The following is an 18,275-nucleotide window of genomic DNA, read 5'->3' on the forward strand; positions in this document are numbered from 1 at the left end:
CGACTTTCAGCACTCAAATTGGTCATATCGCAATAAGGCACTTTTTAATGTAGACACAAGACAAAAAATCAGTCCAAGTTTTAAGTTTTACTTCATTGCCGCAGTTAATTACTGTGAACGATGAAGGTTTGATTCTGCTGTTTCTGAGACATCCCTCCAGTCATCGGACGTCTCAGGGTACGATTTCTGGTTCACAAGGCTTATATCCTTATCTTCCTCCATATAAGAGTGACCTCTTATGGGGAAGACCACTTTAACAGTCTGAAATTGTTTCAGTGTACAAGTACTTTACTGTTGGGCTCAGGATATTTTGAAAGAAGTGTTTTAGCTGAGCAAGCATCATGAGCCCCCTTTCGAGCCACACTTTCATTGTATGTGTAAAATACTGATGTCGAATCTGAAAACACATGAATGTTGAAGGAAATGAAGTTCAGTTGACGACGGTAGTACACGTCAGACGTGGTTATATTAGGAGTAGGTAGATTTTTTTGAAAGTCAATGGTAATTCCCTCAATTTGTTCATTTTTTTTAGCTTCTTTGCGACAGTTTCTTTTGATTGTTTGAAACTTTTCACTTCTAGCCAAATGTACTTTTTTTCGCCCTCCTTTTTACGTAGTTCTATCGCTAATGATTATATATATATATATATATATATAAGCGAATTACTTTTATGAAATGCATGTTTTTATCGAAAAATATCCAGTCACGTAAAACACATAAAATTTCTGTGTGAACGTTTAAAGCTGTAAGAAATATTTCGTATTCATAGATCAAATTTTTGTTGTTGAGCTAGTTTTAGTTAACTCATTGATTTGAATAATTTAGTTCGTCGCCATGTAAAAATAATAATATGACTTTATTGATTATTCAGTTAGACTGAAATTTTAAGAACGGAAATTGAAAATGAATATTTGAATAACAATGCATCTTGAAAGGGAAATAGAAATAACTGGTATAAGAGAGTGCACGTAGAAATCGTTATCGAGTTAATGGGGGTTTTGTGAAACAAAAACGAAGTTAATGACAAACATCAATCTTTCTACAGAGTGACTAAATTGGAAACGTTATTCTAGGAAAAAAATCTGAACGTTTATTCCAATATTCAATACATACGAGAGGATGGTCCAAGATGTACCTGGCCTGACCTAGAGATGGCGGTAGTTGCTTGAAAAACTGTATTAGGAAGTACACAGCCTATACAGTATATGTTTGAAGTTTGAAGAAGCCACGTTGTTTAGTATTTGTTTGGCAGCCAACAATAGTGAACGTTTTCAATGAATTTGTAAACATAGAAAAAATTGGTAATCATAATGTGATACAATACTTTTATATGAATGGCCTTAACCCAACCAAAGCTGAACTAAATTCTACTCTGGGTGAGACTACTCCTCTGTTATCAACAGTAAAAAATTGGGCAGTGGTCGACTAAATGAGGTAACCACTCCGAAAATGTTGGAGGAAATCCACAAAGCGGTACTGGATGATCGTCAACTTAAAATGCACGAGCTAGCAGACATAGCAGTCTTTTAAAGAAAGCATTACTTCGCATATTAACTAAAAATTTTGATAAGAGAATTGTGCCCAATATGGGTTGCCGCATTTGCTTAAAATGGAATAACGATGAAACATGGATGAGAACTGGGGCATTATAAATCTCAGATTTCTATTTACAATGAAAAAAACTTATCGTAGTATGCCTCAAAAATTATAATAAACATTTGTTTCAGATGTTTTATTGTCCCACTGTACAAGGATATTCTAGAAGTAAGAAAACACAAAAATTTTGGAAAAAATATAATTATTTTTCAACGTAATCTCTTTTCGCTTTATACACTACATGTTCAATGAGTTCAATACGTTTTTTATAATAAGAATCGTTAATATAGTTAGTTACATATAATAAGTTCCTAAAAATAGCCAAAAACTTCCAACTTCCTCATTTTTAGAAAAATCTTTGAACACCGAGCCATTTTTTCATGTCTGGGAACAGATAATATTCCAAGGGGGTGAATGTGGCAAATATGGTGCATGAGGTAGCAATTCAAGTATCGAGAATTTAGATAATAGAAAAAATATATGCAGTCTCAGTATTAAATAATGTATCAGTTACTACTAGTCTTATCAGTCGATTTTGAATAACTTTATAAAAAATCGCTGTTACATTTTCTAGGATTGTCTGTGTAAATATTGGTTCGGATCTTCAGAACTGGAGATTTTGGATGCACATTGGTAATCGAATTGAAACTCCCAAGTTAATTGAACTACTTTGAATTACTTGAAAGCAATTTCAAAACAGTTCTAGCAGTGTTTGTCGATTTTTCTATTTGCTTTCCGTTTGAATTTCGACCCATGGGAAATAATCAAGGCAGACTTAAGAATTTATGGTCAGTGGATATTTGATTAGTTTTTTCAATGATAAAAATACTCAAAATAATCCTATAGAATGCCGTTTGACATTCATATGAAATAACACTAATTAACAAATTTCGAAACAAATATTTCTAATCCCATACGTGACAATAATTATTCATCAGTTTTTTTATACACCAACGAGTGCAACAAAATTGTTATATAAAACAAGTATAATTTTTTTATTTTGCCCCTATTTCCTATTTTAGATTGAAAAATTATTTGAACAGTCTACTAGGAAAATTGTGGTAACTATAATTGTGTGGTAACACTGATAAACAAACTAGATGAAATATTGGAAGTTTCAAATATTTTATCTGTTGACATATCTAATATGAGGTAAAGTAAAGTTTTCCCTGAAAATACAAGAAAATGGGGTAATAAAGAGATGAAGATTCTAGTTGCACACCTCCAGAATAACATGCCATTCGGCTTGTTGCGTTTCTCTTCAAACATTTCGAATATTCTTTTGTTCACGTATTGTGGCACAGTAGTCACTTCCGATTTATTCATTCTAACCAACGAGTTGTTGAAGAAATGAATTTGTCCTTACACTCCATTCGAAGAATTCGATAAAATTCCAGTTTCGTTGCTAAATCGTCCTCTATATATCCAAACTGAGTGTTTAAATCAAAGTAAATTTACTAAAACTCGTGGTGATTTTATTCTTTATATACACTGTAAGTTTTTCTTATTGGGAACGTGGCAATGAAACACCAAAGTGTATTAACTTTAATACATTTTCCGTGCTTTCGAACACTTATGTATTCATCGTCTAGAACTGAAATTATGCTCAAATACAATATAAGAAATATGCATAAAAATAATAAAATTTCTACTTACAATAATTTTCGGGGGTTTTGTGAGTAGAAATTTTATTATTTTTATACATATTACTTATATTGTATATAATTTTAACAAAATTCCAGATACCTTAATTGATTTCCTTTTGTTGTAACCAAATTTTGTATGATAATTTCCCTTAAAATTCGTATTTCATTTATTTGGGGAACAGAACGAAAAGACTAGAATTTATATTATAGAAGAAATTTGAATTCACTTTTTTTATATGCTAGAGCATAGGCTTTTTTTCATTCAAATCTTTTCTACCTACTCGTTCCTTCTTTACTAATTTTCATCAGTGCTTCGTTTTCCTTCCTCATTTTTTCCCGCAGTTCTACAGCTATCAAATTGGGAGTTCAACTAAGGATTCATTTGGAACACCAAAACAAACCAACAAATACTGGGAATCTAGTTGAGGGCTGCAGCTTTCCCAGATTTTAATAGTCCCAGTCTTAACTTAAATACATATAAATCTGAGTTGTTTTCTTTATAACCGCTTTCTATTTGATGTGCTCTTTTGGATACGCAGTTAATGCTAATTTATTATTTTTCCAATAAATTTATTTTTTGCTGAAATTTTTTTATTGTTCGTAGGAATAAGTATTAATTTTGATAATCGTGTCCGGGGATAGTTTTGGTTCGTTTAATTTTCATTCACTTCTATCGCCGTTCGTTAAAAAGCTGGTGGCGTCTAATTTAATATTGATTGTACAACCCATACCAGTTATTTAAATATACTTTAACTGAAGCCGAATACCACTTCCTGAGGAAGAGTCTCCAGCCGGGGAAGTAAGGTTATACAGAAATTTCGATTATGGTGCGACACTAACAATGTTTGCTTATTTGGAAATTCTGAGGTAGAAATTCATTTTCCTTGTGGTCTACATATCACATATTTCAAGTTTCAAGGCCTGTTTGCGTGTAGATTGTGTTGTGTAAATAAAAACTCACCTGAAACCATTTTCGTAAAGTTATGATCATGAAAAAAGATTTTTGATTTGTTTTTGTTTGAGACTTAACAGCGACAGTTCTTCATTACCAACATTGGAATTTCAAATTTTGTGTATAGTACTGACTATGTTACGGGTGTAAAATAAAAAAAAACATTTTTATGACTCTTTCTGATCAACTTTTCCTGCATAAATAATAATTAATAATTTTCAGCAGAGGTATAAAAACCGTGTAAAGACTAATCAAAAAATAATAATTTTATCACTATTATTTTTTGCGCGGCATTTTTTTCTATCATTGTTTTAAAACTAGCTAACAACGAGAGTAATTTCAATTGGAATTGCATGCAGTTATACGAATTTGTGTGGTCAAAAACAAGAATGAAATCACATAAAACTCAGTATTGTCGACAGATTGTCAGATGTTTAAAACATTTTATGTATGAACAAATAGGCCATATTTCACCATTCGATTTTGATAAATATAATATTGGAAAATTCACAGGACCGGCCACTAATGAATCTACTCAAAATTTCATTCAAATCTTGAAAAAATGATCTATTTAAACCCACATTTTGACTTAGTTCTTAATAGAGAAATCTTTTTAACTTGAAAGGTGGAAATAATTTTAGTGCTTGCCTAAGAAAATTATTGTGAACAGCTTCGTCTTTCATTTAATTTTGATATGTTTGGTTAATATTTTTATGAAACCAATTGCTTCAGTTTTTCCGCACATCTAAGGCTAAGAACTAAGAAAAATTATTTCAAAAAATTTGTATAATTTGTATAATTATAAATAAACTCTGTTATATAAAATAGATTAACTGAATGTTCCATTGGGTTATAAAATGTAGCATCCCTTCATTGAATTCAAAATAAAGTGCAGATCTGAGGATGTGCGTGACCAATAGCATAAAATTGTTGTAGATCTACCTTGATATATATATTTATTTTGGATACACCTGTTTTATATGTTAAAATACTGTGTTTAGATACATTTTACGTTTGATAGATATGTACGAGCGATCTAAATAACGATTTCCTTTGAAATTTGGTTGTTTAAATTTATAGTAATTAGGCCAATTATGTCACAATGGCCATCTTCCATATAAAGCAGTTTTTAAGCTAAATAGTTCATTCAAATACGAAAACTTTGAGATACATGAGCATCACATGAAATATTTAATCTCCGTATAACCCGTTTACAATATCATCAAGGGATTAATTTCAATATATAAGTGATATACACTACCGATCAAAAGTTTGCGTTATATACAACAAATAAAAACAATACGATCGATTTTGATATTTATATTTCAAAGCACATACATAAATAAGGATATAGTAATGATAAAATTACAGTTTGTACTTATTACAAATTCAAGTTTTTTAATCATCGTTGTAATCCCTTTTTGCTTTTATTATTTCGGTGTACAATTTTGACAAATAATAGTTGTATTTTCAGTTCTATTTGTTTATCATGATTTACAAAGATGTGATATAGAAGTAGGATATTGACTTCTGACTAATTTCTAATTTGTCCCACAACAACTCGTTAAGGTTGAGGTCGGGTCACTGTGATGGTCAAATCATTACAATAATCTTTGCAGAGCTTGGAGGAATGCTTTGGATCGTTGTCATAGTCGAACATAAATTTTCTGTCTATCTGATCGATACAACCAGTGGTTGTGGTTTTTTCGAGGCCACCCTGAGCGTTTTCTTTCACAAAAGCTTCTGGTGGATGCATATATTTTCGCGTTGTAGTCCATGGCACATCCGGGTATTTTTAATTCGGCTGCAATGGTACGGTTACTATGACTATGATGACTATGAACAGTTGTGATGATGCATGAGCTTCAATCGTTTATCTATTTAATGAACTTTCCAAAAAGATGTCTTGGTGAAAAAAGTATAAAACACACTACTGCAATCATCAACAACAAAGAAATAATTCACAGTTGAAGAATAATAAACGAATCGGCCGGTACTTACATGTTTATTATTTTTTTAAAGTTTATTTTTGGCTGGTAATATATTTCAAGAGATATTTTGATTATTTGCAACTGGACTGGCATTATATTTTGTAAAATTAAATTTTGCTAGAAAAGTATGAATCTATCAGAAAACAGTGATCAGATCAATTATATTTTTTATCCACGACTGTTGTATAATGTATCCATTATACATCTGGTTGTTCGACCTTAGTAATATCAATTAATCACTGCCGTGATTAATGAATTTATCAATCGCCGTTGTCAGATGCTTTTTTGATTTAAATTATAATGTTTTGTTACAAGAAATCTGTTTTTATAAATTTATCATGTAAAACACTAATAAATATTTTCAATTGAGTTCTGTATACGAACAAAACATTGAAAAAATAAAATTTCCTAGACCAGATTCGAAACCGGGACCTCCATTTTGGCATAGAATCTATATCTGTTTCTTAACGTACCATGGTTTGTGAAACAATTCATAATTGAAATAAAATAAATTGGGCTGAACTGTTTCAATATTTCATGTAAAATTATGCTTAAAAACCAACTAAAAGTGGTAATAAAAAATGAAAGTGACTTTTCTTGAACACCACCAGACATTAGAGAAGCTGCCGAAGTTGCCTAATCAAATTTATTGCCGGAAATTATTATGAAGATATTATATGATAAAGATAAGTTTTGATAACTATGTACTATATTTAAATTAACATAATATTCATTAGTCGTGGATAACATATAGTATTCTACTCGCCTATAATTTATTATCATTTACTCGGTGTTTGTAAACTTAACTTCTTGAGTAATAACCTCCATTATACACTCGTGAATAATATACTATTATCAACAAACTCAATACGTTTCGTAATAACACCTTACAGGTAAGTATTTAATCCAACCTGTATATAAGTAGTGAACTTAATGAGGCCATTATTTTTCCATAGTGCTGAAATTTGCGCCATAACAACAAACGGTGTTTTATGAAAAACTAAAATTCATTCCGACTTCATGCTCGCACTTACTAATTACCTTACATTTGAGTTCAACAATAGAACATTTTCTGTAGAATTAATAACTTTTTCATCGAAGTACCTCTTTTTAGAACCATTATAATAAATTTCAAATTGTTTTCTTGATTTACAATGTAATAAGTCATGGTATCTGCTAATATACTGACTTATGGTGGTGTTTCAACGAATTTTTTCTCATAACTATTAACTATTCGTTCAATAATAAATCTTATTTTTAAACTTCTCAATTGTGTACTTATCAGAAATAGTTCTTTGAATTTGTACTGCATTTGCTTATAGTCCAATGAAATTTATATGTGGATGGCATCTGCCTTTTCTTCTTCAGTACGCCGACACCGAACTATTGTGGAAAATGGATGTTTTTCTTATTTTGCGATAAAATAGAAAAGTTGTATGTAGGTATTAAGAAAGCCTACAAAACCGTAGGGTATTTATTCATTAAGTTTTTTTAATTATTTATGTCTCATATTAATAATTCCAGCTAAGCTTTTAGATTTATTACAGAAAAAAAATTAAATAATTATTGAAAAAGTAAATTTCGATTAATCTTTTCATGGTGAATAAAATGATGTATTTGAAATTTGCCACAACTTATTTAAAATTAACTATTGAAGGTATGGGGGGTATATTGACACGGGATGAAGATCATACTCTTCTTTACGAGTTTTACTTTATTTACTCTACGAGAAGTATTGCTCTTATCAGTTTAGAGCTTTAAATCTGAATAAGTAAATTCAAAATGGTACAGAATGAAAATTTTTTCTCATAAACTAAACCATAGATTCGAATATTTTTTTTTACTTTAGTTAATCATAAAAAATATTATATTCAACTAATATTATTGGTATTTTTCTATATTTTCATATATCTAATAATTAAAATTATTTATTATACATCATTAGAAAATTTTTGATAATTTATTATTTATTATTATTTTCTTATTGTTTAAATATATACGGTAAAAGTAGACAATTTGAGTCGATGAAATTGCATTTTATTTCCCAATATTTCCTTAGGGGGTGAAGACTTTCTCGGGAGGGTTCAGTGAAGTTTTGACTGGCACTCTACACACTACTTATCAAAATAACAGTCAGTAAATTAAAAGTTTTCAGCTAATAAATACTTCTTTTAGAGCAATTTAAGTACAGCTCTTCATGAAGAGAATAAGCTCTACCACATTTCGATTTTCCCTACAACAATTCATTGTAAAGCAAAGTTATCTTTAGTTGTAGAATGTATTATTGCAAGGAATAATTCAGTTATCACAAATGTCAAATAAATCATTTCTTATTGCCAAAAATGATAAAGCTTGATTTTACCAATTTTTTTTTCCAATTCCCGATGTAAATAATTGACGAAATTTCCTCGCAAAATAAGGAAAACCATATTTCCACCCTTTAAACAATGATATGAACAATAAGGTACTTGCATTTTTTTGAAAGTATGTATTCCTTTGTTTATTTGATAAGTTCTTGATATGCAATAATGTCAAAAAATAAAATATTCAGTCAACAGAGAAAAAATAATGTCTAAATATTTCATTGAAAATCGCAAAAATTTCTAATTTTTAACTATAAAAGAAAACAATTATCATTGGTTTTCAATTGTGACGTCATACATTGAGCAGTTGTCTGCTTGATGATAACGAGGTTATCGTTGCCGGAAACGTAGCGTGTGCTGTTATAATACAGTTTATTAGTTACGTATAAATAAAACATTTTTCTGTATATAAGTGAATAAACTTTTCATAAGTTCTTATATTATTACATAATTACGTTAAAAATTGAACTTAATTACTATAATATATCAAATTAAGTCAAATTTGAATCTTACTTAGTTTGAAATAGTCCTGACAATATAATAATTAATAAATAATTAGATGTCAGAACGACCAAGACAATAAATTTTTGTTGTATATCCTTAGCACCATAAAACAACTCCATCAGGTGTTTTATGCGTGCTATTTTCACATCCTGACACAAAGACGATCTATATAACATTTTCCAGATTAATCAAAGTTTAATAATAACGCTCATTTTAGAATAACCGAGAAAATAACTGTCTATTTACTATTTACTTTATATCATATGTTCAGTGTTATTATATACCTATGACGTCATGGAATATGGCGGCCTTAATGAAATGTTTAAACTACCTATAAAATCTTTGAATTTCCAATATTTGTTTTCTCCTTAAATATTGATCAGAGGATTAAAAAAAATGATGATAAAAATTGTTTATAAACTATCCGAAACTATTTTTTTTTTCAAACCATGCAAGTATCTTATTCCACTAAAAGTCCTCATTAGCTCTGTATTGGCGTATTGAAAAGGAAATAATCTTTTTCTAGTCAATTGGACTGGACTATTACGTTTTTGCAAACTTTCACTAATTTTATCTTAGTTTTATATTGAATATAATTGAAAATGATATTATGTTTAAAACGTGATACAATTTTAAAGGATTTGCCCTAAATATGTGACGTCGCGTCGGTTCGAATGATTATTTTTGTTATTTTTACGAAGTTTCTCCTATAAATAGATTGATCTTTTCATTTTCAATTCACTGAGAGGATCTTAATTTAACAAACAATATTTGCTTATTCTGTAAAAACCGTTTCCACTACTCAACAATGTATTATTCTTTCGATCTTCAAAAGTATAATTATACCTACGAATAATTATAGAGGCTTTTATAAATATTTATACAAGACATTGCAACCTCTAACCTCGGTTAAACTAACAATTGCCTTCTGTTTAACACAAAGTTTGATTACTTTCCACTATTTTTTTATTCAGTAGTCTGTTAAAGTTAACCCAAAAAGGAATTGAAGAACAAAGACATTATAGTTGAATATAAGAGAAGAAATGCTTTCGTTCAAATTAATTTACGTAAGGTACATAAAGTTTTATAATGTGTAATGATTAAATTAGTAGCACTAGATCGCCTCTGGTTACCTCTGTAGTGAAGAAATTTTTAATTATGCTCTCAATTTTGAATTCCTTTATTAATATAAATTATCAAATTAATTTGGTATTGCAGACATATAATCTCGGGAATCACATACGTGATCTGAGAATGGAGAGGTTATGTTATACTTAGATCTGTTTATAATTTCTATCTGGAAAAAACAATCAAATGACTATGAACACAAACTTTGACAGGCATTTTGAAACATTAACTGACACACTGGTATACAACTATCACTAAATAAAGAAGTAGGTTTTCATAAATTTAATTCATTGTCACAAAAATTGTGAACGGAAAATTATAGTCAGGTGATAAATATATAACAAGCGTTATTATGCCATGAAATTTTTATAGGTTGTTTATGATTTCCTACATATTTCTAAACTTGTACCGATCAAATCAATCATAATCAAGCAGAGCTAGAAAAATGGCCTATAATCTTCACCAATTATTGTTTAGTTGATTGCTGAACGCGTATCACTGTCTATAGGTAGAGTTGGCCTTCACGCTATCCAGATTTTTCACCTGTTATTTTTTAAGCAATAAGAGAGTGATAGCACTTCATGAAATGAAAAAAAAATTGATACCACGAAATAAAAACCAACCCTAATTACAACCACAACAAATGTACACTTATCTTCACTAAAAAAGCTTCACTTACATTTTGGTCTTATCTATGTCGTTGTCATTGTCAGTAACAGTTAATTCAATGATTAGTTTGAGTCCGGTTGAACTTAATGCCTCCTCAGTTAACTGAAATTCATAAAGCTGCCATTATTGCCAAATTGGAGAATGGCTGGTCTATCAGAAGACTGCCAACTAATCTAGGTCAGAGTGAAGAAGCGATGGGATCAAGACCCAATCTATCGGCGCAGAAAGGTTGGTTCTGGAGGATGAAAAGCTGCAAATGACGTACAAGATGTTGTATTGATTAATTTTTGAGAAAATATCTCTCAAAAGTGAAGCTTTCCATTATCCCATTCTACGGCATGTAACGAATTGAACCTTCGGTTTGAAAAATGTGCTAACAATGTATCTTGATTTGGACTTTTGGTAACGAACAAATGAAAAAACATTAAAGTTGTGCGATGAAGGACGAATTTGCGTTTACAGACTGCCAAATTCAAGATTTGACGTCCGGCAAATGTTCAGTAAATGTTTAGGCTTGGATGGGTATCTATGGGCATGGCGTTTGCTGGAGAATTGGTGCAAGGTTCAACTCTGAAGTTAACCTCAATATTCCAGACAACATTATGTTGCGATCGATGAATCAAACTTAGGAAGGAAACGATTTTATTCACCAACATGATAATTATCGGGCCTACACCACCCGCATACTTCAACAATGGTTTCGAAAAAACACTATTTACACTACTGTGGCCGACAAATAGTCCTGATATAAATTTCTTTTAGAATTTCAAAAATCTGTTCCAAAACTTGTAATGATTCAGTTCTTTTTCTCACATTGAACATTGTAAATTTGCAAAACACTTCTACCTCTCAGAATTTTTTCAAATGGCTTCTACCAGTCCACCGTTTTGCTTTGCTGAACCTTCTGCTTAAAGGTGAGACAATGCCTGACCCTTGGGGCGAGGGAATCTTGGAACTCACTGGGAGCAAACAACAAAGTTACTTCAATGAGAGTACTTGGCCACAGCGGAATGAACGGCAATGAACAAGCTGATCACCTGGCAAAGAACGGATTGACAGCTCTTTTCATAACACCACAACCACAACCTAACTTTTCCAAGAAGCCTTCATGTCATGGTTGAAAGAAAGTTAGCTGAAGGTTAGGGTTACGTTTTCTTCACTGCTTCCAGGGTCAGGCCTTATTTTACCAACAAATATCAACCTGGTGGGTACGCAATCTTATGGCAATTTTAACAATCTTCGTAAACTATTAGAGTACCACTAATCATTTTATATTTGCTCGAAACTTTTTTCCAAAAGTACAATTTAGGTCTATCCAATACTATCCTTTTTGCACTTGCGGAAGCACCAATTAGAACATTTGTATAAATCGATTAGTATACAAGTATACAAGGTGCACCGCTACTCCAAAATCACATTTATAACAAAAAGTTACCTTTTTTCCATAATTGAAGGATAAATAAAGCTGGAATTATAATTATAAAACATACAGGATATACTATTTGAAAACATATGTAAATAGGCTATTTTTGAGTAACTGTGCACCTAATAGGTATACTTCTAATCGACTTTTATGCAAAAACTTTTATTCATCAGTTTTTTTTTCACTTGAATAATTCATACATACAAAAATGTGCTTTTTATCGTTCATTCTTTGTATCCATATTTTATTTTTTAATAATTATATAATGAAAATCAAAACTTACGAAATTTCTCCGAAAGCTGCAAAAGCGTCTCGCAGTGTTTGTGTTTCTATTTCAGGACTTAAGTCCCCTACGAAGATATGATGATGTTCTGAAAAGAAATATACCTCATCAGTTAAACGTTATTTATGTTTATAATATTTCCCTGTTATTATAACAACATCGTTGATAATTCGAACTTCAAACAATTTTGAAGTCCTATACAAAATATAATCGTCTCTAAATGTTTGAGTAATTCGTTAAGTAAAACCATTCCATTCCAATTTGACTTTCATTTCCATACCTAAGTAAATTCCCATCATCTCCTCATTTCATAAACCTTTCTTGGATGAAATTCTCCCCAGCTTCAACATCACCCTAGCGTATAAACAAAATAATTTCTTATTAACCTTAAGTCCGAACCATAATCTTTGCGGTATTAGATTTTCCTCTTACTTTTTGAAATTCCTTTATGTTTCTGTTCACTCTGCCATACATACAGATCCAAAACCTATGAGACTAATATTTTTATAAAGCTTTTTTCTTTTACGAGGATATAACTAAATGTTATTGTTTCCACTGCGGATAGAAATTTTAATATTTTTAATTGAATTTTTTATCACTAGTTACGGTTTTTGATTGGCTACTATTACGTCTCTCCGAAGAGAATTTTCAATACAAAATGACAGTTTCGATTTGGAAAACTATTATTAAATATGAGCGCTATAATTTCCATTTGCTTTAGTTCATTTATTGTAGCCTTTCATCGTTTATTTAAATTTTTTTATTTTGTAAATATAGATGAAAATTCAGTTTATTACCCTGATAAAACCGAACACTACGTAACATTAAAAAAGTGGTTGCTAATACTATTTTTTCGGTGAACAGTGAAGCTTGAATTTTTTGATGAAAAAACTCTCAATTGATACGATTTGTACTGTAAAATTTAGAGATCTACAAATGGCAACATGTATAGAGTTTAGAGTTCATTTGAAAATATAATTCGAGAAAATATTTATGCTTTTCTCATCAATGTTTTTTGATTTCTAGTATATTTTGATAAAGTATTTTTTCATAAAGAACACTTTCTATGTTTTACCTAGGATATACAAATTGATTGTCATGATTATCAAAATAAATTTACTTCAATCACAATACGAGTTGATATAACATTCTATAAAAAATATTCAAAAAAGACAAGTTCGTATAAAACAATAATTTTACTACCAAAAGATTAGTACACTTAAAGTTACTTTTAGACATAATCATCGAAGAAATTGAGACATTTGTCATATCTGTGGACAAACTTTTCAATACCCCCTTCAAAGAAAGTTGCCGCTCATGAATTCAAGTAGAGTACAAAACAGACCTTCTGGAACTTCTGGAAATTCCGTGGACAAAGCAGTAATAGTGAATCTGCGGTTTTCTTTAACCAATCTGTCAATTCGTTGACAATTCATAACGGCCACTTTCGACACCATTCACGCACAACGCCATCACTCATGAAGTTTTCCCTATATACACAATTCTGTCCGTAAAAAACGAATCACAATTTGCAATTCACACTTTACGTAGCACAACGCCGACTGACTCCTGAATGTCAAAAATGGTGGAGTGTATAGTGAGAGAGCTTCGCAGCCGCTACAGCGCGTCTGCACGGAGCGATCGGAGGTTGAAGAAAAATGCGGCCCTCGTATATGTGTGGTATTTCTACAGTCATAGAGTGCATGCAGAACAAGAGATGACTCTGTAGTAGCTGGTAGTAGTGCAGATAGGGCTCTGAAATCAATTAGTTGCTGAGTGTTTCTTCTCCCTGTTAAGCAGCGCACTACCATACCTTACCGTAACACTTTGTTTCTGATCTGTCTACAAGATAACAAATAGTCACCATATCCTCGTATACAGTGTGATCATTTAAACTGGAAATATAAGTATTTTGGACTCAGTGGCGTAGATATTTTTTCATAAACAAATATCGTAGTATCCCGCGATAATAATTGGAATAAATATTCGAAACTTTGTCTTATAGGAATTTTATTATTTGACATATTTGACTTGATTCTATGTCTATGTTTCTAGGCTAAATGAATCACACTGTATAACATCTGTATGTTTTTATTGCTAGAATGGTTCCGTTATAAAAAGTTAAAGTTCATTCCCATATCGATGAATTAGACAAGTCGGTATATTTTATGGACAATTTACGGCTCTCTATATTAGAGACCGCAAATATGTTGTTTCAACAAGAAACAACGCGGCTGCTAATAAAGATCTAAAAAGATCCATAAACTTGGGTGAAATAAAAAAATATCTCATAAAAAACTGTTGAAAAAGTTGTTATATTGCATGAGTTGGTTTCTTTCATTTAAAATATAGCAACTTCTAGCAATTCTTCTTTTTTAGTAACGCCACTGCGATAGTTACAGGGTCGATTCAATAATTTACCTTATTACGAAAACTAGTAGGCTAGTAGATCCTCTGTGATATATAAAAACACTTGATACAATTTATCAGTTGTTAAATTCATATTAAGTTTATAAATTACCAACTTTCAAAAGACTATGTGTAAAATTTTATGACATTTCGATTAGTCAGAAAAAAGTGTCAGCCATTTACGTGAAGCTACTTTTGTTATTTTCAAAACAATTTCGGGTGTTAATTGATAATTGCTTCTTATTGAAAAAAATATTGTACAAGCTCAGTAATGGCTTCAAAGGTGTTATCCGGTTTCTGCTACATCGAAAAGAACTATTTGTTATTGATTTCGTTAATTTAAACATGGTCGTACAGATACCGATGATGTTGAACGTTCTGGTCGACCAATTGAGGTGATTACTCGAGAAAACATCAAAAAAATCCACAAATTGGTTTTATCTAATCGTGAAGCCGTGAAGATATCAGAAGGCAGTGTGTATACAATGTTGCATAAATATTCCCCACGAGAAAGCTTTTTCCAAAGTGAGGGCTGCGTTTACGCACAGTCTATCAAAAACAACAACGTATTGATGATTCAGAGCAAACTTTGGCCATGTTTGCACGTATTAAATTAGATTTTTTTCGTCGATATGTGACAATCAAGCATGGATCTAATACTTTAATCCGGAATCAAAACGGTCATCATCTGAGTGGACTGCAGCCGATGAACTATGTCCGAAGCGTCCGAAGGTAGATCGGTCAGCTGGGAAGGTTATGGCTTCAGAAACAATCAGTAGCTATTACTGCATAAAGTTGTTGGATCTTTTGAATGCAAATATCAAGGAAAAACGGCCTCTTATGTCGAGTAAAAAATTACTGTTTTACCAAGACAATGCACCGATTCACAAGTCAATGGTAACGATAGTTTAATTAAACGAATTACACTTTAAATTGCTTCCCTATCCACCGTATAGTCCATATAGTCCAAATTCAGCTCGAATAAAGGAGCAATTGCTGAAACTGGAGCCTATTTTGAGGCAAAAACAAATATTTTTACACGGCATCGAGAAGTTAGAGAAGCGTTGTTTCTTGTTTAGTTTAGTTTAGACTTATTGAGTGATGGTTGAATAAATATTGACACGTGCTATATCTTCACTAGGGCTTTATTGAGTTTCAAACGAAGAAAGCTAAAATTTGGTTTGATTATAGAAACCCAGAACCATATATAGATGTGAAAATAAGTGTCCCTATTTTCATTTATATTCAGTGACATTAGAAGTGTTCCTAATGCTTTAGGAACACTCAAAGCATCCCAGAATAACAATAAATCCTAGTTCGCGACAAAATTCAATTTGCAAGGACAAAAAAACAGAAATATATCGACACGAGAAGAAATCTCAACATCGTAAATCATAATAGATACATTGAAATAAAGAGTAAGTGAACAAGAGGGTACAAATGATTAAAAAAGTTTGGGAAAGGATTGCTCCGGGCATGAAAGGAAATTGTCGCCTTTGAACAGTTAATTGATCAAGATTTCTAGTATTTTACAGGTGTGTGTTATTTGTAAACAATACATCGATGTTTGTTTTAACATAGATATCAAAATCTAAAACATCGATGTAACATCGTTCTTCATGAACGATTATTTATAAACGATGTTAGTTACACAAACATATATTTCCCTTAGTCATAAGCGTAGATTTCTAGGTAGTGTCTCTCTCGTTTTGCAATGACCAGAAGATGTGCGCGCAAATCGAAGAAGTTGCTTCGCTCTTCCAAATTGAAGCGAGTCTTCTGACGATTCGAAAAAAAAGGCGATAATAATGACAGTGGCATATGGAGTTACCATGACATATTGACGTACTATAAAATGCCTCATACTTTAGTTATGACTTATTTTTTATTACTTATTATTACTTATTTTCCCATCGTGGTAACTTGAGTACCCAGTGAGCGTGCATTCTCTGAAGCTGGAGCTACTATCACCCAGCAGAGAAACCGCTTACTGGGCATCAGGTTGTCAAAATCATTAGTTTTAAATTTTGCATTGAAAAAATAAATATACGGTTGTTTTCTGTATGATTATTCTTTAGAAATAAATGAAGTAGTGTATCTTTTCTATTAAAAAATCATCGAGATTTCGTTCATAAATTTCTATGTTTCTAACATCGATGTTCACTTGTCAAAATATCAATATTCTAACATCGCTATTTAATTATGATTCCTACGTAGAGCAATAGAAGGTAAAAAGCGACGAATTGCAATTCTTTCAAGGTGTGTCTTAGTTATTAATAGCTTAAGGGGTTATTGCTTATAGTTGGTATCACTGTTTGTGTTTATTCAAAGCAATACGATAGCAAGAACTTCTTTTGTGATGTCCCACACACTACTTTACTGACTTAATTGGATGAGAGTTTTTATAAAAAAAAATAGGTCTATAGAGTCATTTGGAGTTGATATTTTGCAGGCAACAAGATTTAAAATTCATAAAACACGTGTGGGATATGAGGTGGAAGAGGTTATTCAATTTGTATCACTCTCCACAGACTCAAATGTAGTTAATCTTGCTACTTGGAACGATGTTCTACGAGAGAAAATCGACTATTATCTGTTGATACCTAGACGTGTAATTATAGTAATGTTTGTAGCTACGGGGTTTTAAACAGTAAAGTATAAGTTGACCAAATATCTGCTATATGTGATTATTTCATTATTGACGTAATACAATCACATTACTAAAAATTCAAAATCGATAAATTATACCTTCTAAGTAGAAGAATGAATATATTTAACAGTCGTGTCATTTATTTTATTATGAAAATTATTCTACATTCGAATGCTTCCCTTCAATATACTCCCCTTCCCTCGCCAAAAACCTTTCCATACGTCTTTTCCATTGATCGAAGCAGTGTCGCTTCCACCGACTCAAATCAGGTTCCTTTCAAAGCAGATCTTTTTCTAACCTCTCAAGGAAATCTGAGCAGACCCGTTAACGCAAGACCTTTTGTTCAGGGGTCAGATTTTTTGGCACCAGCTTCGCATAGGCCCGTGTCATGTGTAATTCTTCGTGTAAAATTTTTCTAACCGTTTTGTATTGACGTTTAAAGCCTCGGCAATCATCTAGATGCTCATTCGACGATCTGCAGGCACAATTTGGTTGGTTTTGGTCACTGTTTCCGGAGTTGAAACAGTCACAGGGCGACCTGGGCGCTGGTCATGTTCAGTGATCTGTTGGCCTTCACTGAAGCGAATTGTTCCCATAGGCCTTTTGTAACAATTCATAGCACATAGGATTTTTTTTCAATTTAACGAGAAATTTGAGACTG

The 18,275-nt window shown here is 31.5% G+C and overlaps 1 protein-coding gene across 2 annotated transcripts in view; it reads right to left on the minus strand.

Annotated features, from left to right (window-relative positions):
• The window catches only part of LOC130896139 (cytotoxic granule associated RNA binding protein TIA1), a 385,008-nt gene that overhangs the window by 95,301 nt on the left and 271,432 nt on the right, over positions 1–18,275 (minus strand). For both annotated transcript variants that reach the window (XM_057803957.1, XM_057803965.1), the window contains one exon: positions 12,556–12,643. In XM_057803957.1, coding sequence (XP_057659940.1) covers positions 12,556–12,643 — 88 coding nt within the window. The remainder of the gene's footprint in view (positions 1–12,555; positions 12,644–18,275) is intronic.

This window comes from Diorhabda carinulata, chromosome 1 (assembly GCF_026250575.1).
Source record: "Diorhabda carinulata isolate Delta chromosome 1, icDioCari1.1, whole genome shotgun sequence".
In the NCBI taxonomy this organism is placed as follows: domain Eukaryota; kingdom Metazoa; phylum Arthropoda; class Insecta; order Coleoptera; family Chrysomelidae; genus Diorhabda; species Diorhabda carinulata.